This window comes from Heteronotia binoei, chromosome 3 (assembly GCF_032191835.1).
Source record: "Heteronotia binoei isolate CCM8104 ecotype False Entrance Well chromosome 3, APGP_CSIRO_Hbin_v1, whole genome shotgun sequence".
Taxonomy (NCBI): Eukaryota; Metazoa; Chordata; class Lepidosauria; order Squamata; family Gekkonidae; genus Heteronotia; species Heteronotia binoei.
In genome coordinates this window covers 95,682,376-95,705,033 of record NC_083225.1, presented here as the reverse complement: position 1 = coordinate 95,705,033, position 22,658 = coordinate 95,682,376, and the positions used below count along the sequence as shown (strand labels likewise).

Sequence of the window (22,658 nt, the reverse complement as noted above, 5' to 3'; positions counted from 1 at the left end):
TCTCCCCGCATGTTCCCCAGAGAGCACTGAGATCGGGATCTCAAAATCTTTTGGTTGTCCCCGGGCCAAAGGAAGCCCGCTTGAAGATCACAAGGGACCGGGCTTTCTCAGTAATGGCTCCATTTTGGTGGAACCAGCTGCCGGAGGAGGTAAGGGCCCTGCGGGATCTCACCCAATTCCGCAGGGCCTGTAAGACAGTCCTCTTCCGGCTGGCCCACAACTAACGGCCCTGTATACTGACTACTGAATACTGTATACTGTATACTGAATTTGTATCTGAATCTGAATAGAGTGTAGCTCCACGACCGCTGTCTGTTTTAATGATGTACATTTATAACAAATGTTTGATTTTATTTATATATTATGAAATGTTAATTTTAAAGTGTAATTTTATATTTTTATGTTAGTTTTATATATATTGTAAGCCGCCCTGAGCCACTCGGTGGGAAGGGCGGGATATAAATCCCAGATAAATAAATAAATAAAAATAAAATATGGAATTTATTGCAATTAGCTACTAGAGAATTAGACTCTGTATGCAGTCAGAGTACTGGTGTAAACATATTCTTCTTAAACATAATTCATAGGCTGCCAGATTGCACACTTTCAAACCTAGAACATTCTGGTGTGAATTCTTCCATGCTTAACACTCACTTTCAGTTTGATTTTAACTAGGGTTTAACTTTCCTAGTTTCCTAGTTATTGAATGCTGGTTAGTTTTAGCTGTGGTTAACACTACCATAAGACTTAACAGTGATCAAGGTTCGTAAGAGAGAAATGAGAGACAATTTACTCTAGATGTGGGAGGAGTTGAAGGGGAGAGGGGCTCTCGCCTCCGGTATGCCAAGCTTAAATGGATCAGGAACACTAGCAGTGCACCAATCCAGAATGAGCCTGCCAAACACTTGGAGTTTTCTGGAATTCATTGTTGATTAATTACATAGGTTCATCTGGTTTGGTACAGCCAGGAACCTTTAATAAGTTAGCAGAGTTCACAAGGCTTACCACACAGTGAAGCTTCTCCAGCATGTGTGTGCTGATAAGAACAAAGTTGCATGGAGCCTCCTTTAGTATTTCAAACGAATAAAAATTCTTTATTATAGTAAACTCCATTCTAGACAGTATAGAGATAGGTTTCTAATCTAGCGTACCTAGCTAGATGGATCGGGATGCAGGAAAGTGTGTCCTGTATCCATGATGGAGAATTCTGACAATGAGTGTGAGAGAAGGTTCAGAAAAACACCTCCTGCATCCATGAAGTCCTGATGGAGAATTCTGGCAATGGGAGCGAGAGAGGGATCAAAGAGGAAGGAAGGAAGGAAGGAAGGAAGGAAGGAAGGAAGGAAGGAAGGAAGGAAGGAAGGAAGGAAGGAAGGAAGGAAGGAAGGAAGTTCACCCTGAGATTAGCATTCTGCACGTCAAAGGATCGCTTCAGAGAAAGGAAAAGGTGATCAGGCCTGACTTTTCTATCACTCTCTATATATTTAGTCCCTCTTTGAAGGCTGAGAAAGGATACAGCGTAAAAGTCCTTGATTTCCAACTCATAATGCTTTCTTCACTTATATCAGACATTTTATTGAGTGAATGATAACAAATGCTAATACCAATGTGGAAGCATCTAGAAACCATTCAGACCCCCACAAAACAATGTTCATAGGTCCTGTCACTCAATCTTGTGATGACAAAAATGGATGTTGGAATACATTCTCTTTTTTCCAGACTGCTACATTCAGAGGAAGATGGTGAGAAATGGGCTTCCTTGGGAGATTGAGCACTGATAGTAGTCACTCACAAGTATTCAATTCTGTGAGGAGGCATTTCCCACAATTCTTGTTTCCTAAAGATCATTGCTGTCTATATGTAGTGGTGGTGGGAGAACTAGTTTTTGGATTAGTTTATTCCTTGAATTATCTTGAAGCTGTTTGCTTTGAAGGTATCTTTGAGATGGTGTTCATACTGGCTCTCTGATGGTGGTACAAAGTAGACAGTATTTTGTGGATGAATTTGTCAGCGGACTGCATTTTACGATGAATCTGTCGTTGAACAGAAAGTTTAGATCACTGAGATTTTGGTCTCTTCCAGTTCTAGTTTTGTAGTGTCAGAAGGAGACTGGCTTGAAGCTATGGAGTTCATTCTAAGCAGGCATGTAGGTGAATAAGTTGATTGGCCTAGGACAGGGTTTCCCAAACTTTTCTTTCCCGTGGCCTGGTAATTTTTACATTTCTCATTCGTGGCCCACTAAAATTTCGGGGTGGAGCCAGGAGACGGGGGTGGAGCTGGGAGACAGGAATTATGTCATATCCTGTGGTATCACTTCCAGGCCAAGGGCCAAGTGATATCACTTCTGGGGCACATTGAACCAAAACTCCACCTTTTCCTGTGATGTCACTTGCAGGGCACTCCCCCAAACCTGCCTATTCTTCTGAAGTAACTTCATTTTCAGAAAAATCTCTCTGAAACTCATGCTGAGCCAAAATGGGGGCAGAAAGTGGGTGGTCTGCAACTTTTTCATACATTCCCAGGGTCCTCTCTTTCCACCCCCACACCTGCATGTACCTGTCTGTTTGTGTGTTCTTCTCCAGTTTGTAAGCACTCCTAATGCCCATGTTCAGTTGCCTGCAATACCTACACACCCCTTCCTCAACAGCACTGGCCAGTGTATGCAGTTGGGAGTGCGGTTGCCATTGCCATCAGGAATGCCAGTACTGTGTACCACCCACACTGGACCCTGACAGCTGCTCTACCTTAAAATATGCTGACACAATTAGTAGGCCCTTCCTTCAGCTGCTACTACTGGAACCCTGTCTCAAGTTACAACCAAGCTTGCTTGGTTTCATGAAAATCTTTTGACAGTTATTTTTCATACTTTTCCTTGACTAAAACTGGGAAATTGCTGTGAAAGGTAGCAGAGAATTGTACTGCAATTAATGAATTAATTTCAAGTTATATGAAGTTCACACAAGGTTTTCTGCAGTTATCCCAAAAAGGATATTTATAAGGGGTTTGCAGCTTTTTACTGGCTGTGTTTCCCATGCCTTTAAAAGCAACCTGTTGGGCAGATATTTAGCCAGTGAACTTCTTTCATCCTTTTTAATATCTACAGGAGGAGTTTAATTTTGGTGTCAGACAGCTGTCAAAAGTAGGACCAGTAAAATGGTGCCAGGTTCATAGTACCATCACTTCCAGTGCTGTTGAGATATACAGCAGTAATCTCCAATAATCTCTTTCTGCCCCACACCTCTCACTCTCACTCACTCACACAGAAATCTCATAGAAAGGCCAGCTGGCTACAACTGGGGGTGCCAAGTTTTCATTGGCAGAGCTCCTATGTCTGCAACAACAGTATGATGAACAGAAAAGTTTCATCCTGTAAAAATGGAAGGAAAGAAAGGGAAAGAAGGAAAGGAAAGGAAAGGAAAGGAAAGGAAAGGAAAGGAAAGGAAAGGAAAGGAAAGGAAAGGAAAGGAAAGAAAGAACATAAGAGAAGCCATGTTGGATCAGGCCAGTGGACCATCCAGTCCAAAGTTCTCTCATACAATGCCCCCAAAGCACCAGAATGTCCACCAGTGGTGCCAGGGCACTAGATGCCCTTCCACTGTTGCTTCCCCTGGCCCCCCCCAGCACCAAGAATACAGACAGAGCATCACTTGCAGGGAAAGAAAGAAGGGGGGACAAAGAAAAAAAAGTCTTACTTATCATCAGATGACCTCAACCAGCAACAATTCTGCCCAGGGGTCGTTTGGTAAAAAAAAATAGCTACTGGAATGCTCACTCCCCGCCCCTCCTGGCTGAGTAAAACATTCCCCCCCTTCTTTGCTGCTCAGATCTCCCAGGGAAATCTCCCCAAAAGAACATACTGCAAGGCACATGGAAGCTTATACTGTGAAGAACACTTCATGGGTCTAAAGTGCCAGTGGACTCCAGCTTTTCTCTCAAACACTGGGAGGGGGGGAGAAGGAAGGAGAGGCAGACCAGCTCCTCTCTGCGCAACACAGAGACGGAGGAGGAAAGGAAGCCAAATGGCACTCTGGCTTTGCAGCCTGTGTCAGTCTTCAAGGCTAGCTTTTCTCTACACAACAGAGAGATGAGGGAAGGAAGGAAGCAGAGCAGAGGTCATGCTTTGCTGGGGGCGGGGCTAGCTTTGGCTTTTCTTGTGACCTGATAGTGAGGCTTCTGTGGCCCGGTACCAGGTCACGACCCTGCAAATGGGAAACACTGGCCTAGGAGTACACCAAGCCATTGTGGAACAGTGACCTAATAAGCTAATTCAAGAGAGATGTGGCTCAGTAGTAGAACATCTGTTTGACCTGCAGAAGGTTACAGCTCAGCATCATCTGTTAAAAGGATCAGACAGTAGATGATATGAAAGACCTGATACCTTGGAAGGATGTTGCTAGTGTGAGTAGACAATTAATTGATCATTGGTTCAGTAAAGGTAGCTTTATGTGTAAATTTGTTAAAATTAAACTTTGTTTTAAAGTCTTTGAACCAACACCTTGGATATCATTCTAATAATTTTGCATTCATTGAAAAGAATATTGGAAAATGGGAGCAAGTATAATGCTGCTTATGTGCCATTCATTTTTAAAAAGGAATGAAAACTGAAAATGTATGTTTATGACCTAAGGTTTCTGCCCCTACCTGCCCAGTCACACATAGCTGTAGCCCAGATGCTAAGACTGTATGTTTTTTGTCTACCTTTTCCATTAATTATTACATTTTGTTTGTATAGCCATTGAGACTGAATTCATGTGAGTCGTCTTCCACTTCATAATGCACATGTGGTTTGGGCCTGAGTCTATGTCTCAGCAGTTGAATTCCTGACACATTGTTTCTTTTCATTTTGTACTATGGAATAGCTAGTTACAAAGGTGATGATTAAGGGATGGTTCCTTTTCCTATGAAGATAGATCTAGGTGAGCAGCTGTGTTGGTCTGAAGCAGTAGAACAAAGTTCTAGTCCAGGGGCATCTTTAAGACCAACAAAGTTTTACTCAAGGTGTGTGCTTTTGTGTACACGCACACTTCCGGAGACACATTGGAATGGAGGTTAACAGTTCATATGCTTCTACATAGGTGAACAGCTTTGTTCCTCTATGTTTCTTATCATTTCAGTTCTTGTCATATCCTTGTAAGAATTATTTTCTAAATCTTTTCCAGGCTAGTGAGCCTCAGTAGGGGGCAGTAAACTCTAACAGCTAGTATGGAGTCTGCTTTAAACTGCAGTTCATGGTAGCTTTCACCATGCAATTAGCCATTTGTGTATCAGCTTGCCTTGTGGATCTGGTAATTTTTCTTCACATCATGATAGATTCATAAATGGAAATAAATACATGAGGGTGCATAGCAGTATGGATATTTTTGCCAAATACATTGGAGGCAAAGTAGAAGAAGCCAGTATGGGAAGGAGGAATAGAATGATAGGAAAATTTAAAGCCACTTTTTAGCGTGTATAAGTCAAGTGGGGGAGGGGAGGTTGAGCTTGCCCAAGTAGATTTCTAATACATGAATTGGTAATTTAGACAGCACGCTTGAAGAGGCCATATACTTTAACATGTAACATGGGCAAGGTTTATTGGTGACAGAGTTTACTGGTATGAAGTGCCAGCACCTTTTTTTCAGGGCTATTTCAAGTCCTGATACTAGGGTTGCCAAGTCCAATTCAAGAAATATCTGGGGACTTTGGGGGTGGAGCCAGGAGACATCGGGGCAGAGCCAGGAACAAGGCTGTGACAAGCATAATTGAACTCCAAGGGAGTTCTGGACATTACATTTAAAGGGACCGCACACCTTTTTAAATGTCTTCCTTCCATTGGAAATAATGAAGGATAGGGGCACCTTCTTTTGGGGCTCATAGAAATGGACCCCATGGTCCAATCGTTTTGAAACTTGGAGGATACTTTGGGGAGAGTCACTAGATACTATACTGAAAATGTGGTGCGTCTACCTCAAAAAACAGCGCCCCCAGAGCCCCCAAAACCTCCAGATCAATTCCCCATTATACCCTATGAGAATCGATCTCCACATAGAGAATAATTAAGTACTCAGCAGACTCCCCCCCCCATTTCTGGCAACACTGAAGGGGGGCTGGCCTCTCTACTCACGAGTTGCTGCCAACTTCTTCAAAGTAACACAGACACCCCATCCCAAGAGGAAGCCTTTCAATCAGCGACTGAAGCCTCCGGAGGTAGAAACGCACATGGTCCTCTGGGGGCGGAGCTCCCCCCCTTCCGCTGGCCAGACTCCCCGAGGAAACGCCTGTGGCAGCCGGAGAGGATGCAAGGACTACGAGTCCCAGCATGCACCTCACGAAGGGAGGCCGGACTGGAGCGAATAGCAGGCCGGCTGTGGGCGGGTCTTTGTGACCCGGAGGAAGGGAGAAGCCTAAAGCCTGCAAGGGAGGAAGGCAGGCAGGGAAAGAGACACCAAGCCGTTCCCCCCGCCCCGCTACCACATTTTTGGAGAGCGGGGGATGAGGCTGCTAATCCAGGGGTCCCCCGGCAGGGCGGGGGGTTTGGGAAGCCTACCTGATACCCATGTGCCAGCTTGCCCATTCAGCCAGAGAGAGAGGAGGGTGTAGGTTGAGGCAGGCATGCACATTGCTGCCAGGAGGGGTGTGCAGGGATGCAAGCCACCATAGCCAAGATTGGTAAAAAGATCATGGTGCACCACCAATTAAGCTACCACAAGAGTCATACATGGATGGACCCAGGTGCTCATGCGTCCAGACACATCCTTAAAAAGCACACCTGATGTAGGTGGGAAGAAGAAGCCCAGCCACCCTTACTCTATTTTGCATGCTCTCTTCCTTCCTCTTTTAAGGAGTGAAGATGGGCTGGGTGACAGAAGGCTAGGCAGTGGAATGAATCACCATGGGCCTAGGCAGGTAAGGAGCTGCAGCTGCCTTGCAAACTGGCTAGGCACAGAGCCTGGCAAAAACTCTGACAGTAGAAGATGCTGGTTGGTGAAGGAGCTTGAAGAGGAACAGACCAGACTGCGGAGGGGAGGGGGCAGTCAGCAGCAGAAAAATAGCTCACGGTTGACCATTCATCCTCCCTGCCTTTTGGGGGCATGGAAGAAAAAGGCTAGGTGGGTGATGACTGGCAAGCTTGCAAATGGGTCAAGCTACTGTGGACCCAGGCAGGTAAGCAGCTGCTACTCCTTTGTGGACCAGGTGGGTGCAGAGCCCACTGGTCAGAGGAGCTGTTAGAGAAAAATGCTGGGCAGGGGAAGGTGGCAAGGGGAGCTGGTGGAGGAAAAGGAGGAAGTGACGCTCAGTTGACTGCTGTCCTGCTCACCCTCCCTTGTGGGATAGGAGAAGTGAGATTTCTTCCTCCTAAAGCAAAGATTAATGTTTGAGTTAAACTTTTGAGCTCCTTCTGAAGGTACTGTTTGCAAACTGGGTTGCTAACTTTTCAGATAGCCCCTGTTCTTATGTCTTTTACGATAGGGTTGCCAGGTCAAGTCAGGCAACCAGTGGGAGGGTGAAGGAGGCAGGGATGTGGGGTGTGAGATGTTGCCAACATCACTACATCATTCCTGGAAATGACAATCTGTAGCTCTAGGAATCACTGGAAACTCTATGGTAAAACCAAGGGCAAATTTTTTGCTACAGCAGCAATTGGTAGGAGGCCTCCCACTATAGCTAGAGGCCTGGCAACCCTAAAAGTTTAAGAGCATCTTGCTCTGAAGACATAATGATCCTTTCCACATTATAAAAAGGTTTTGCCTGTTTTCTGCAAATCAACATAAGAAAAACCCTTGTGGATCAGACCAGTGGTCCATCTAGCTCAGCATCCTGTTTAACATAGTGGCCAACCAGTTCCTCTTGGTGGTCAGCAACAGGGCATAGAGGCCTTCCCCTGATGTTGCCTCCTGGCTCTGAAAATCAGATGATTAAAACTGAAATGTTCCAGATGCACTATCACTACTGCTTCAAACTCACAGGGTAGCCCTAGATTCGGCAAGGAAGTTTAAACTTCTGTTTACACTGTGGAAATAATACTGATCTATTTTATAGGGTTTTTCAAGAACTACCAGATAATGGCCTGTATCCAGCAACACTATTAAGAAAAATTAGGTTCCCTTTTCTTAAAGAAGGGGCAGCAGTGATCTCCCTCTTTTTCTACAACCTACTGAGCCCTCAAAAATGTCCTTGTGGGATAGAATCTAGGGGTGTGCATCTGGCATAACCAAATAGAAGAAAAATACCAAAAAAGTACCATGTTTGGGATTATTTTGGTAACAATTATGATCAATACAGATCAGAGAACTGGTGTAGTTGAGCCTGTCAAAGCCAATTTTTTTCTTGGTTTTATTTGGGTCTGTTCTGCTACACCAAGAGTTAGCCACAGCTGAGGCCACACAGACCACTCCAGCTGATCTGTGACACAGCTTGCACCACTCGAGTGAACTCCACTTGGGACTCAATTCACACAGTGCCGCTTGCAAAAGGCATTTCAATGGAGTCCCAAATGGCGAGTTCATAGACATGTAGTGTTTACATACACATTTTATATCCTGCATTTTTTTCTTTTAAGTAAATGCCTTTTGAGAGTAGCACCACACAAATAGTGTCCCAAACAGTGAATTCCTGAAAAATTTCAGGAACCCCAAATATTTCCTGAATCCCAGTAATACTGGTATTAGGATTTAGGAATATCAGGAAATTCCGATGTTTTTCAGGTTCAATGTATTCAAACCTGAAAAATACCATCTTTGCCCACCCCCATCAGAACCCTCAGAAACAGCCTAGTGGGGCTCTGCAGAGGGAATTGGTGGTAGTTGATCAAGATGAGTAGCTGTGTTTGTCTGTAGCAGAAGAAAAGAGTAAGAGTCCAGTTGCCAGGCCAGCAGGACTCACAGAATTTGTGGTAGGGTATGAGCTTTCATGAGTCCCTGCTCACTTCTTTTTTTATAATAATAAATAATAATAATAATAAATTTTATTTGTACCCCGCCCTCCCCCGCCGAAGCAGGCTCAGGGCGGCTAACAACACAGTGACCAATGGTACATTAATAAATAAAACATTAATAAACAACATAGTAACCAATGGTGCATTAATAAAACAATTACATTAAGAACATTAAATTAAGCATTAATATAACCTTAAAAACCAGTAGAACATTAATTAAAACAAACTATAACATTATCATTGACGCTATTCTAGTTAGTGCTAATGGCGGATTTTCTTCGTTGTAAAATGTACTTCAGCTGTTCATAAAAGCTAATTTAAAAAGAGTGGTCTTGCAGGCCCTGCGGAACTGATCAAGGTTCCGCAGGGCCCGCACCTCCTCTGGGAGTTGGTTCCAGAGATATGGGGCCGCAGCCGAGAAGGCCCGTGAGCGGGTGTTCTGTAGTTTAACTTCTCTTGGCCCAGGGGTAGTCAGTCTATTTTTTCCTACTGACCTCAGTGCTCTCTGGGGCTCGTACGGGGAGAGGCGGTCCTTCAGGTAGGCCGGTCCTCGACCATATAGGGCTTTAAAGGTAATAACCAGCACTTTGTACTGGACCCAGTATACAATCGGCAACCAGTGCAGTTCGCGTAGCCCCGGCCGTACATATTCCCATCTTGGGAGACCAAGCAGCAGCCTGGCCGCCGCGTTCTGCACTAGTTGTAGTTTCCGGGTCCGGCACAGAGGCAGCCCCATGTAGAGGGCGTTACAGTAGTCCAGTCGTGAGGTGACCGTCGCATGGATCACCGTCGCTAGGTCCCGACGCTCCAGGAAAGGAGCCAACTGCTTCGCCCGCCTCAGTTGGAAGAATGCTGACTTGGCAGTGGCTGTTATCTGGGCCTCCATTGATAATGAAGGCTCCAGCAGGACACCCAGACTCTTCACCCGCTGCGCCGCCTTTAGCTGCACACCGTCGAAGGTCGGGAGGGATATTTCCCCTCCTGGAGCACCGCGACCCACACAGAGAACCTCTGTCTTTGCCGGATTTAACTTCAGCCCACTCAGTCTAAGCCACGTTGCGATAGCCCGTAACGCCCGATCCAGGTCTCTCGGGGCGGAGGTGGGCCGGCCGTCCATTAGCAGATAGAGCTGGGTGTCATCAGCATATTAAAAACAAAAAAGCATTGAATGTGGGCCAAGAATAAAGATCTTTTGAAATATTCCCTTCTCCATATACTAGTGATGCCAGAGCTTCCAGTTCTCCTGGTATGGCAGTCCCCATCATTACTCACTTGTGCTTGAAATGCCAGCAGAGAAAAAAACAAAGGCAATGGGGGCGGGGGCATGCACTGGCATATCACTTCAGCATGCAATGTCACTTCCAGCAAAAACTGGAAGTTACACTATAATGTAGGCAATGCTCTAGGATTTGCCAGATTCTTTATAGGTTAATCAAGGAGTTTTTGCAAATCCTAGAGCAGGGGTGGCCAAACTGTGGCTTGGGAGCCACATGTGGCTCTTTCATACATACTGTGCAGTTCTCAAAGCCCCTGCCACCCTATTAACTTGCTAGGAGAAGGCATCTGTCCCAGCCCCCCCCCCCTTTCTTTCTTTCCACCTCTTGCATTCTTTCTTTCTTTCCACTTCTCTCTCTCTCTCATTTGTTTCCAGTTGAGAGAGCTAGAGAATGCTTGCCAAAATATATAAAGAAAAAAAAATCAGGAAACAGTTCTAGTTATCTAGTAGTTCAGTTTATTACCATCAAAGATCAGTTGAAAATGGAAATAAATAAGATCTTGTGCCAGCCGCTCAAGGCTGCTTTTATTCTTAACTGACACACTCTCTCTCTCTCTCTCTCTCTCTCTCTCTCTCTTATATACATCCTGGCATGATGCTAGTGCACCTGTCCCTGCCCCCCAAATGCTTCAGGGGTTCCAGGCTGCAGCATAGCAGCACTATGTGATGTCCAGTGTGTTAGCAGAGAGAATGTTGTGATATAATTATAATTTAGAGGCATTCCCTTATGTTTGACAATGTTAGTGAATTGGTAGTTTTGCCCTAAGATCACATGACCTTAATTCTATAGCAAGGTTGCAGTACAAGATGCTTAGTTGCTCTTCATATTAAAGTTGTTTTAAACCATTTTCCATTCTGGTAGTTATCAGTTGACCCAAAATTACTGCAGAAGAGTTATAAAGTGTATATCACCAAAGAGCACCAGCTATCAAATGTCTACATAGACTCTAAATTAGCAATATACAGTATCTCTCACTCCACAAGATACTATTTTGGGCACTGAACAGCTAACATATCAAAGCTGCCTTTCCAGATGCTTCAATGAAACTCATTTTATTCTTAGTACAATATTTGCAAACCCGCAGCAACACCAGAACACTCCAATTAATGGACTGAAGGCAGCCTTAATGCAGGGGGAACAAACTACTTCACTGTAGAACACCTTGTTAATGTTGGCTACTTTAAAAAAGAAACAATGGCTATGGGTGCTGCAGTGCTTGAGCAGGGGAGCACATAGAAATCGAAGACCTATGGAGACAAAATGGGCAAATATCATGAAGGAGCTAAGCACTGGTGTGAAAGGAGCAGGTTGCTTTCCTGGTGTTTGCCATTCAGCATTTTTAAAAAGGCTACACGAATGTTTTGAATCTTGAAAGGTACTGCAGGCCTTGTTCAGCCTCTAAGCAGTTAAAAAAACTTATAAAATTTGTCCTGAAAAATAGGGGTGATGTGTACTTCTTAAGATCCATTTCCCTAGCAACAAGGTTAGGGTGACCATAATGTCTGAAGGCCAGCCAGGGACACGTTGGGGGGGCGGGGAAGGTAGGGGTGCGTGTGCGCGCCGCCGGAAACAGGAAGTGACGTCACTTCCGGCGACGTCATACCACCACAGGAAACAGGAAGTGACATCACTTCCTGTGACATCATTTCCCCGCGTCACCTGCCGGAAATGGGAAGTGACATCACTTCCTGTGACATCCTTTCCCCCAAATGACATCATTTTCCCCAAATGCCACTGCCGGAAACAGGAAGTGACTTCACAGCACTTCCTGTGACATCCCCAAAAATCCCCCAAATATCACCGCCGGAAACAATTTTGTTCTGAAATCCTGTATATACTTCATCAGTATATGGGATAAGGCACTTTCTCAACTGTGCTGCATAATGCAGCCTATTTATTTTGTCCTGTTTGCTCTGTTGGCTCTATCTGCGCCACCTTCATCACTTTCGGGGTGTGGATCCCCCAGTGGGGTGCTCTCCCGACTCCCTCCGCCGGCTGTTTCTGATAGCCCTGCGCCCCCTCTTTCATTTGATATGTGTCCCGTGCGGGTGCCACCCTCCCGCCGGGAGATGCCGCAAAATGAGCCCCCTTGAGGCTTATGGCGGCAGGGCTCGGGGGAAGCGAGCTAGACTGCTGTTCTTTTGAGGGGTTATAGAGTGTTTCGAGCCCGTCCCTGTGGCATCGGTCCCATCGTTGTGGGGCCCAGGGGGCCGGCGCAGCGGCACGCCGAAGCAGCCTGTCACTAATAACACAGGTCGAGATGCAGGACAGGAACCCGGAAGTGACCGACAGGCTGCTTCAGCGTGCCGCTGCGCCGGCCCCCTGGGCCCCACAACGATGGGACCAATGCCACAGGGACAGGCTCGAAACACTCTATAACCCCTCAAAAGAACAGCAGTCTAGCTCGCTTCCCCCGAGCCCTGCCGCCATAAGCCTCAAGGGGGCTCATTTTGCGGCATCTCCCGGCGGGAGGGTGGCACCCGCACGGGACACATATCAAATGAAAGAGGGGGCGCAGGGCTATCAGAAACAGCCGGCGGAGGGAGTCACGAGACCACCCCACTGGGGGATCCACACCCCGAAAGTGATGAAGGTGGCGCAGACAGAGCCAACAGAGCCAACAGGACAAAATAAATAGGCTGCATTATGCAGCACAGTTGAGAAAGTGCCTTATCCCATATACTGATGAAGTAAATACAGGATCTGAGAACAAAATTGCACCAGAAGACACAAACACAAAGCTCCCTTACACTGAATCAGTGCTTGGGTCCACCAAAGTCAGTATTATCTACTCCAGTCACAAACACAAAGCTCCCTTACACTGAATCAGTGCTTGGGTCCACCAAAGTCAGTATTGTCACATAAGAACATAAGAGAAGCCCTGTTGGATCAGGCCAGTGGCCCATCCAGTCCAACACTCTGCGTCACATAAGAACATAAGAGAAGCCCTGTTGCATCAGGCCAGTGGCCCCTCCAGTCCAACACTCTGTGTAACATAAGAATATAAGAGAAGCCCTGTTGCATCAGGCCAGTGGCCCCTCCAGTCCAACACTCTGTGCCACATAAAAATATAAGAGAAGCCCTGTTGCATCAGACCAATGGCCCCTCCAGTCCAACACTCTGTGCCACATAAAAATATAAGAGAAGCCCTGTTGCATCAGACCAATGGCTCATCCAGCCCACCACTCTGGTCACATAAGAACATAAGAGAAGCCCTGTTAGATCAGGCCAGTGGCCCCTCCAGTCCAACACTCTGTGTCACATAAGAACATAAGAGAAGCCCTGTTGGATCAGGCCAGTGGCCCCTCCAGTCCAACACTCTGTGTCACATAAAAATATAAGAGAAGCCCTGTTGCATCAGGCCAGTGGCCCCTCCAGTCCAACACTCTGTGTCACATAAGAACATAAGAGAAGCCCTGTTGGATCAGGCCAGTGGCCCCTCCAGTCCAACACTCTGTGTCACATAAGAACATAAGGAGGGAAGGAAGGGAGGAGGGAGGGAAGGGAAGGGAGGGAGGGAAGGAAGGAAGGAAGGAAGGAAGGAAGGAAGGAAGGAAGGAAGGAAGGAAGGAAGGAAGGAAGGGGGAGGGAGGGAAGGAAGAAAGAAAGGAAGGAAGGGAGGAGGGAGGGAAGGAAGGAAGGAAGGGAAGGGAGGGAAGGAAGGACGGACGGACGGAAGGAAGGAAGGAAGGAAGGAAGGGGGAGGGAGGGAAGGAAGAAAGAAAGGAAGGGAGGAGGGAGGGAAGGAAGGAAGGGAAGGGAGGGAAGGAAGGAAGGAAGGAAGGAAGGGAGGAGGGAGGGAAGGAAGGAAGGGAAGGGAGTGAGGGAAGGAAGGAAGAAAGGAAGGAAGGAAGGAAGGGAGGGAGGGAGGAGGGAGGGAAGAAAGGAAGCCCCCCCCCCGCTTTCGGCCCCCTTACCTGCTTCCAGGGCGGCGGAGAGTCCAGCGGCGGCGAGTCCTGCGGCGGCGAGTCCTGCGGCGGCGGCCTCGCGGCGAGGGAGGGAGGGAGCTGCCGGCGCTGGCCTCTGGAGGCCTCCAGGGACCAGCGCCGGGCCTCTCCGCTACCGGCGCTGGCCTCTGGAGGCCTCCAGGGACCAGCGCCGGCTGCTCTGCGGCCTGTCCGCGGCCTCCGCTGGTCCCTGGAGGCCCTCCAGAGACTCTGGAGGGCCTCCAGGGACCACCGGAGGCCGCGGGGAGGCCTTCGCTGGTCGGCGCTGGTCCCGGAAGGCCTTCCAGAGGCTCTGGAAGGCCTTCCGGGACCAGCGCCGGGTGCTCCGCAGCGTCCCCGCGGCCTCCGCTGGTCCCTGGAGGCCCTCCAGAGACTCTGGAGGGCCTCCAGGGACCAGTGGAGGCCGCGGGGAGGCCTTCGCTGGTCGGCGCTGGTCCCGGAAGGCCCTCCAGAGTCTCTGGAAGGCCTTCCGGGACCAGCGCCGGCTGCTCCGCAGCCTCTCCGCGGCCTCCGCTGGTCCCTGGAGGCCCTCCAGAGACTCTGGAGGGCTTCCAGCGACCAGCGGAGGCCGCGGAGAGGCCTCCGCCACCGCTGCCGGCCCCGCGTGCGGGCGAAGAAGGCGGCGAGTGAGGGAGGGAGCGTCCCTGCGCCTGCGCAGGGGCCCTGCGCAGGCGCAGGGACGCTCCCTCCCTCACTCGCCGCCTTCCCCGCCGGCGCCCGCGGCCCACCGCCTCCGGGGCTGGCTAAACCGGGACCTTTAATGGTCCCGGTATAGGCAGCCCGGGAGCCGGGATTGGGTGGCCAGAACCGGGAATGTCCCGGGAGACCGGGACGGTCTGGCCACCCTAAACAAGGTACAGCATTGTATATTTTGGAAGGACATGATTTTTCTGCAAGAAAAGTGCTAGCCTGAGAGATTTCTGGATCCGCTGCTAGTACTACGTAACTGTGCAGCTATTGTGGAGTCCACCAGTGCTCCCTCTAAACTGTGGAGTCTTGTGAGCAAAATTCTACATTGTGAGCTACTGGCATTAAAGTTGTGAGCTACTGCATAAATTAGTTTGCTCTGGGGCCATCCTTCCTGAGCTAAGACAAAAATATGTGAGCTGGAGGCTAAAAAACTGTGAGCTAGCGCACACTAACTCAGTTTAGAGGGAACACTGCACCACATGCCCTACAGACTCTTTCTGTAAGAGCCCTGAAATGAATCATCAACCAGCCTGGTATGTAGGGTTGCCAAGTCCAATTTAAGAAATATCTGGAGACTTTGGGGGTGGAGCCAGGAGACATTAGGGGCAGAGCCAAGATCAAGGCTGTGACAAGCATCATTGAACTCCAAAGGGAGTTCTGGCCATCACATTTAAAGGGGCACCTTTTCAATTCCTTCCTCCCATAGGAAGTAATGAAGGATAGGGGCACCTTCTTTTGGGGCTCATAGAATTGGACCCCGTGGTCCAATCGTTTTGAAACTTGGGGGGTATTTTGGGGAGAGGCACTAGATACTGTACTGAACATTTGGTGCCTCTACCTCAAAAAACAGCCCCCCCAGAGCCCCAGATATCCGCGGATCAATTCTCCATGATTTTCTATGGGAATAAATCTCCCTAGGGAATAACAGAGTTCCCAGCAGACATTCCCCTCCCCTCCCCCCGCTTTCTGATGACCCTGAAGTGGGGGGAGGGCCTCCAAACCAGGGGATCCCCTGCCCCCACCGGGGATTGGCAACCCTACAGCGGTAGGAGGAGGGCCCGGACCTCCCTCGGGTGACCCCCCCGGGCATGGCGAGGAGGGGACATGTACTGAACATTTGGTGCCTCTACCTCAAAAAACAGCCCCCCCCCCCAGAGCCCCAGATATCCACGGATCAATTCTCCATGATTTTCTATGGGAATAAATCTCCCTAGGGAATAACAGAGTTCCCAGCAGACATTCCCCTCCCCTCCCCCTGCTTTCTGATGACCCTGAAGTGGGGGGAGGGCCTCCAAACCAGGGGATCCCCTGCCCCCACTTGGGGATTGGCAACCCTACAGCGGTAGGAGGAGGGCCCGGACCGCCCTCGGGTGACCCCCCCTGGGCATGGCGAGGAGGGGACACCTTGCTCACTGGGGATGTAGGTCTCGTCATAGTCTTCCTCCAAGATGAGCTGGTCCCCGATCTGGATGGCGGCGGCAGGACCAGCCATGGCAGCAGCCCGCCCACCAGCGCCCCCCCCCACCCCAAGTGAACCTGGGGGGCAGGCAAGGAGCCACCCCCACCCGCCCTCCCTGGGAGCCGTGCCCCCACCCCCGCAGGAGGCCAAGCCAGCAGCTGCCAGGTGGCGGGCGAGCGAGCGGGTAGCGAAGGACTCTGCTTGGTGTTGCCCCGGAGACCGAGCAAGAAGGGGAGGCACTTCCAGGCGCGGCCTAGAGCGGCCCTCTCGCTTTTCCTCCCCCCCACCCCAGGAGGCTGCGCCAGAAGGTGGCGGGTGGGCAGCTAAGGCGTTTGACTTGGTGTTGCCCCAGAGACCGAGTAGGAAGAGGAGGAGGCACTTCCGAGCACAGCCTAGAGCGGCACACTCTCTCTCCTGCCCTCCCTCCCCGCCATGCTTTTGGCCCGCCCCCCCAACTCCACCTCAGAGGTGGAGCGGAGTAGGCGATGCCGACGCGCCACCGCCACCCCCTCCCCTCCCCATCCCAGCTGCTCCTCCGAGATGGGCCCAGCCTGAGCCCATCTTGGAGGAGCAGCCACGGTGATGGGCCCAGCCTGAGCCCATCTTGGAGGAGCAGCCACGGTGAAGCGGAGAAGAGGCGGCAGCAGTGCAGTGGCCCCCCCCGCGCTTTGAGATGGGGTGGCCCGCCACGCTCCTTGGCGCTGTTTCCCCTCCTCCCCCACTTCCGTTTTTTTGGGGAGCGGGGGAAGAGGCTGGAAATCCTGGGGTCCCCCGCCAGGGTGGGAGGGTTGGGAAGCCTACTGGTATGCCTTCATTTCTCTTTCCCCCACCATCTAATTATTTTGTGTTTGTGCCTCGCCCCCAAAATTCCTTCTCTTCTTTACCCTGGTTGGGGATTTAGAACAGAAAACCTCTGTGGCTAATATTTCCCAAGAATCTATAAAAGTAATGAAAGTGAGATATTTAAATCTTTACATTTTACATGCATTGTGATCTTTGTTAATCTGTAATAGAGATTATAAATGTGGAATAGTGGATGCCTTAAGTGAATGCCATAGTTTCAATTTATGTCACATGCTGCATAATTAGTTCATTGAATAAACTACTATGAGGTAACATCTGGTTTAAAAGGTAAAGGTAGTCCCCTGTGCAAGCACCAGTCATTTTCAACTCTGGGGTGACAGAAGACTTTAAAAGAGAATTAGACAGATTCAGGTAAGTGGAAAGGTCCATGAATGGTTGTTAGCTATGAGAACCAAACAGAACCTTCATGTTCAGGGGCAGTATATTCTTGAATGCCAGTTGGGGGAGAGGCCCAAACACAAAACATTTATTCTTTGCTAATGGGATTCCAAGAAGCATCTGGCTGGCTAGTTAGTGTGGGAAATAGGACATTGGAGTAGAGAAACCTCTGCTGTGATCTAATAAGCCTCCTGTTTTATTCTTATGTAATGTACAGGCATGTAGTTATTACACACTGATTTTATATCCTGTATTTTAAAAAGTATGCTACTGACTATTAAGGGAATACATTTTACGAATAAGAAAAAGTAGGTGTTTATTCAGACCCATGATGTCCAATTTGTTCAAGGGAAGATCCCTGGGAATAGAGTCAAATGCCCCTTTTAAATCAAGGAAGGCCGCAAACAGCCTTCTTCTCCCTCTACCACTGTATTTCTCTATCAGATGGTTAAGAATTATACAGTGGTCTATTGTAGACTTGCCAGGACAAAATCCGATCTGTTCCCTACTTGGGAGATTTTGCTCTTTCATCCATGAAGTGAGTTTTTCCAGGAGGTGTCTTGCATATAATTTGCCTGCTATGTCAAGCAGACTAATTGGGCGATAGTTCTCTGGTGCTTGTGGGTCACCCTGGCTTGAAAAGCAATATTTGACTGGATTGTGAATTTAGATAGCTAAAAATCTTCTGCTTTGTGGTACTAGGTGGGAGCCAACATTTTGTAGCTAACGTTTCCAAAAACTGCTCTGGGGAATAGCAGCAATTAGATCTCTTGGAAGTGGTTTGGTCCCAACATTTTCTTTCCATTCCATAAAGTGCTCCTGTGTTTATCTGATGAATGTTGGCAGGTGTATTTACTTTGGAAGAAACTGAACATTAGTGTCTTTATTCGGATATGTAAACCTGCCCTTTTGTGTGCAGCAGGTAGTATTTGAATTTCTAGGCTGCACTCTTTTTTCTGTACTTAAAATTTTCAGTGACGCAATCATATGATTTATAATCTGATAAAAGTAGAAGCCCAATGGTGTGACTGTACATAACTCCTAATAATACATAAATATCAACCCCTAATAATACATAAGGATCAACTCTGTACATAATTCTATATGTTGTCCTATTTTTTTTTTGTGTGTGTGTGTGTGTGTGTGTGTATATATATATATATATGATAAAAAGTGCTGCTTGTTATGTAACTGTACTGTGCAAGGAATGATTGATTATACATAAGAAGAGCCCTGCTGGATCAGACCAGTAGTCCATCTAGTCCAGCATCCTGTCTCACACAATCACCAACCATTTCCTCTGGAGGGTCAACAACAGGGCACAGAGGCTGAGGCCTTCCCCTGATGTTGTCTCCTGGCTCTGGGATTCAGAAGATTAGTGAATGTGGGGGTTCCCCTCAGTTACCATGGAGAGTAGCTAGACTTATCCTCCATTAATCCATCTAATCCCCTTTTAAAGCTGTTTATTCCTGTGGCCATCACTACATCCTCTGGCAGCAAATTCCACATCTTAATCACTCTTTGTGAAAAGGAGTACTTCCTTTTGTCTGTCCTGAAGTTTCAGCCACCCCAGCTCAGGAGCACTCTCCAGAAACAGTGGAAAGTTACACCAGCAAAAACCGTAGCCCATATATGTCCCTACAACATGTGTGTAATATTATATGCCATAGTGTTAGAAAATTATACTGAAACAAGTGGGAGCTTGCAGTACCCATGGGGATGAATCTCATCTCATCTCCCTTCCACATTCTTGCTGGGCCAATGCAGCCCCAAAGCTCCACTGCAGCCACTGGAACCATTGCCTTCAACTCCTCTCCCACAGCTGCTCTCAAGAGCTCATTTAGAGCTGTTCCTGATGGGCTTGCTGAGGCCTCCTTCACCCCCTTCTTTCTTTTGCTGGCTCATCCAGAGCTGTTTGCCAAGGCTTCCTCCCTTTCCCCCCCAGCAGCTCATCTGGAACTGCAGTGAGGGGATAAGGAAGACTTAGTGAGCGCTCCCCCTTACTGTGGCATTATCTGGGAGCTGCTCCGAGCACTGAGCAGCTCCCAAGGTCCACTACAGTGGCCAAAGCCTCAAGTAGCGCCTGGCATGAGCTGTCACTTAACACCACAGGACTACATAAGAACATAGGACTACATAAGAAATCCGATGAAGACGGAGGTCCTGTATCTGAGTCACTGTGGTTCGGGACCAGAGGTTCGTTTACCGACCTGCGATGGAGTGCAGCTCACACTGGCACCCAAGGTTAAAAGCTTAGGGGTGCTCTTGGATCCTTCTTTAACAATGGAGGCCCAGGTAGCTGCCACTGCCAGGTCAGCCTTTTACCATCTGCGGATGGCAAAGCAGTTGGTCCCCTTTCTCGAACGCAATGACTTGGCAACAGTGATCCATGCTACCTGTCACCTCGAGACTGGATTACTGTAATGCTCTCTACATGGGGCTGCCCTTGTCCCAAATCCGGCAACTCCAGCTAGTGCAGAATGTTGCAGCCAGGCTGCTTATGGGAATTCCTTTACAGGAACACATTCAGCCTGTGCTGAAAGCGCTGTACTGGCTACCGATAATGTACCAGATTCGCTTCAAGGTGCTGGTCATTACCTTTAAAGCCCTATATGGTCAGGGTCCTGCATACCTTAGGGACCGCCTTTCCCTGTACATGCCACAGCGAGCACTTTGGTCCAGGTCTCAAAACCTGTTGACAGTTCCCAGTATCAGAGAAGCAAAGCTCAAAACGAGAGCCAGGGCCTTTTCTGTTGCTGCCCCTAGCTGGTGGAATGAGCTGCCGGTGGAGGTTAGGGCCCTGTGAGAGCTCTTACAGTTCTGCAGAGCCTGCAAAATGGCACTCTTCCACCAGGCATTTACATGAATGGTAACATCTGCAGCAATGGGACTGGCCCATAAGAACACCACCAATGGCCTACTTCACTGTGCTATGTCGATCCTGAGACCTCTGAGTATAGCTAACCACCAGAATTTAAATTGCTGCCTGAAATTATGATTGTAGCACATGCAATTGTTTTAAATTGTTTTTATGTTTTTATTGTTGTTTTATTGTATTGGTCACACTAATGTGTTTGTGTCGACCCTTGGTTTGTGAGCTGCCCTGAGTCTGCCTTTGGTGGGGAGGGTGGGATATAAATTAAATAAATAATAAATAAGAGAAGCCATGTTGGATCAGGCCAGTGGCCCATCCAGTCCAACACTTTGTGTCACACAGTGACTAAAAAACCAGGCGCCATCAGGAGGTCCATCAGTGGGGCCAGAACACTAGAAGCCCTCCCACTGTGACTGCCCACCACAAGCACCAAGAATACGGAGCATCACTGCCCCAGAGAAAGAGTTATACACTGTGGCTAATAGCCACTGATGGACCTCTGCTCCATATGTTTATCCAATCCCCTCTTGAAGCTGTCTATGCTTGCAGCTGTCACCACTTCCTGTGGCAGTGCATTCCATGTGCTAATCACCATTTTGGTGAAGAAGTACTTCCTTTATCAGTTCTAACCCGACTGCTCAGCAATTTCATTGAATGTCCACAAGTTCTTGTATTGTGAGAAAGGGAGAAAAGTACTTCTTTCTCTACCTTCTTTATCCCATGCATAATCTTGTAAACCTCTATCATGTCACCTCTCAGTCGACATTTTTCCAAGCTAAAGAGCCCCAAGCATTTTAACCTTTCTTCATAGGGAAAGTGTTCCAACCCTTTAATCATTCTAGTTGCCCTTTTCTGCACTTTTTCCAATGTTATATCTTTTTTAAGGTGCAGTGACCAGAATTGTACACAGTATTCCAAAAAAAGCTGCACCATCGATTTATACAGGGGCATTATGATACTGACTGATTTGTTTTCAATTCCCTTCCTGATAATTCCCAGCATGGCGTTGGCCTTTTTTATTGCAGTCGCACACTGACTCGAAATTTTCAGTGAGTTATCTACCACAACCCCAAGATCTCTCTCTTGGTCAGTCTCTGCCAGTTCACACCCCATCAACTTGTATTTATAGTTAGGATTTTTGGCCCCAATGTGCATTACTTTGCACTTGGCCACATTGCATGTCATTTGCCACGTTGATGCCCACTTGCCCAGCCTCAAGAGATTCCTTTGGAGTGCCTCATAATCCTCTCTGGTTCTCACCACCCTGAACAGTTTAGTGACAGCTGCAAACTTAGCCACTTTACTGCTTACTCCCAACTCCAAATAATTAATGAACAAGTTAAAAGCATTGGACCCAGTACTGAGCCCTGCAGTACCCCACTGCTTACCACCCTCCACTGAATTGTTTCAAAAAGCATCCTAGTGCCTAACAAACCTGAACCTTTCCTCCTGACACCATCATCTCACCCACGCATTGAGACTCCTAATTTGTGCCTTTCTCTCTGGCCCTGCGTGTGGAACAGGTAGCACTTCTGAGAAGTCTACGTTGGAGGTCCTGGCCTTGAGTCTCCTGCCTAGCAGCCTAAATTTTTCCTCCAAGACCTCATGACTGCATTTCCCCACATTGTTGGTGCCAACATGTACCACGACCACTGGCTTCTCCCCAGCACGGTCTATCAGCCTATCTACAACATGTGTAATGTCCGCTACCTTTGCACCAGACAGGCAAGTCACCATATGGTCAGTACGTAGTTTTGCTGCCCAGCTATTTACTTGTCTAAGGATTGAATCACCAACTACCAAGACACGCCCCCCCCCCCCCCGCCCAGGGATTGTTCCTTGGTGCAAAAGGATACCTGCTTACCAACTGAAGAAGAGGTCCCTTCTGAGGGTGCATTCCCCTTATCCTCAGCACGATGCCCTGTTCCCTCTTGACCCTCATGCTCCCTGGCATCAGCAGCTTTGTTTATTAGCAATGCTTCCAGATTTCAGGCTGTGCCGATTTCAGATTTCAGGCTGTTCTTGTAAACTGTATTTGTAGAGTCTAGTCCCTTTAAATATGATTTTTATAAATTTCTTTGTGTATATTTGAATTCTCTTTGCAGGATTTTGACTCGTTTTTCTCTGCAAAAGAAGAAAATATTATTTATTCATTCCTAGGCCTTGCCCCTCCACCAGGATCAAAGGTATGAATGTATATCGCTTGTTGCAACTTATTCACATTAATTAATTAATCTAATAAATTAGATAGGGA

General features: G+C 48.0%; 1 protein-coding gene across 1 annotated transcript in view; it reads left to right on the top strand.

Moving 5' to 3' along the window:
* The window catches only part of SH3BGR (SH3 domain binding glutamate rich protein), a 62,863-nt gene that overhangs the window by 12,086 nt on the left and 28,119 nt on the right, over positions 1-22,658 (top strand). Inside the window, exon 3 of the mRNA XM_060234248.1 lies at positions 22,510-22,590. Coding sequence (XP_060090231.1) covers positions 22,510-22,590 — 81 coding nt within the window. The remainder of the gene's footprint in view (positions 1-22,509; positions 22,591-22,658) is intronic.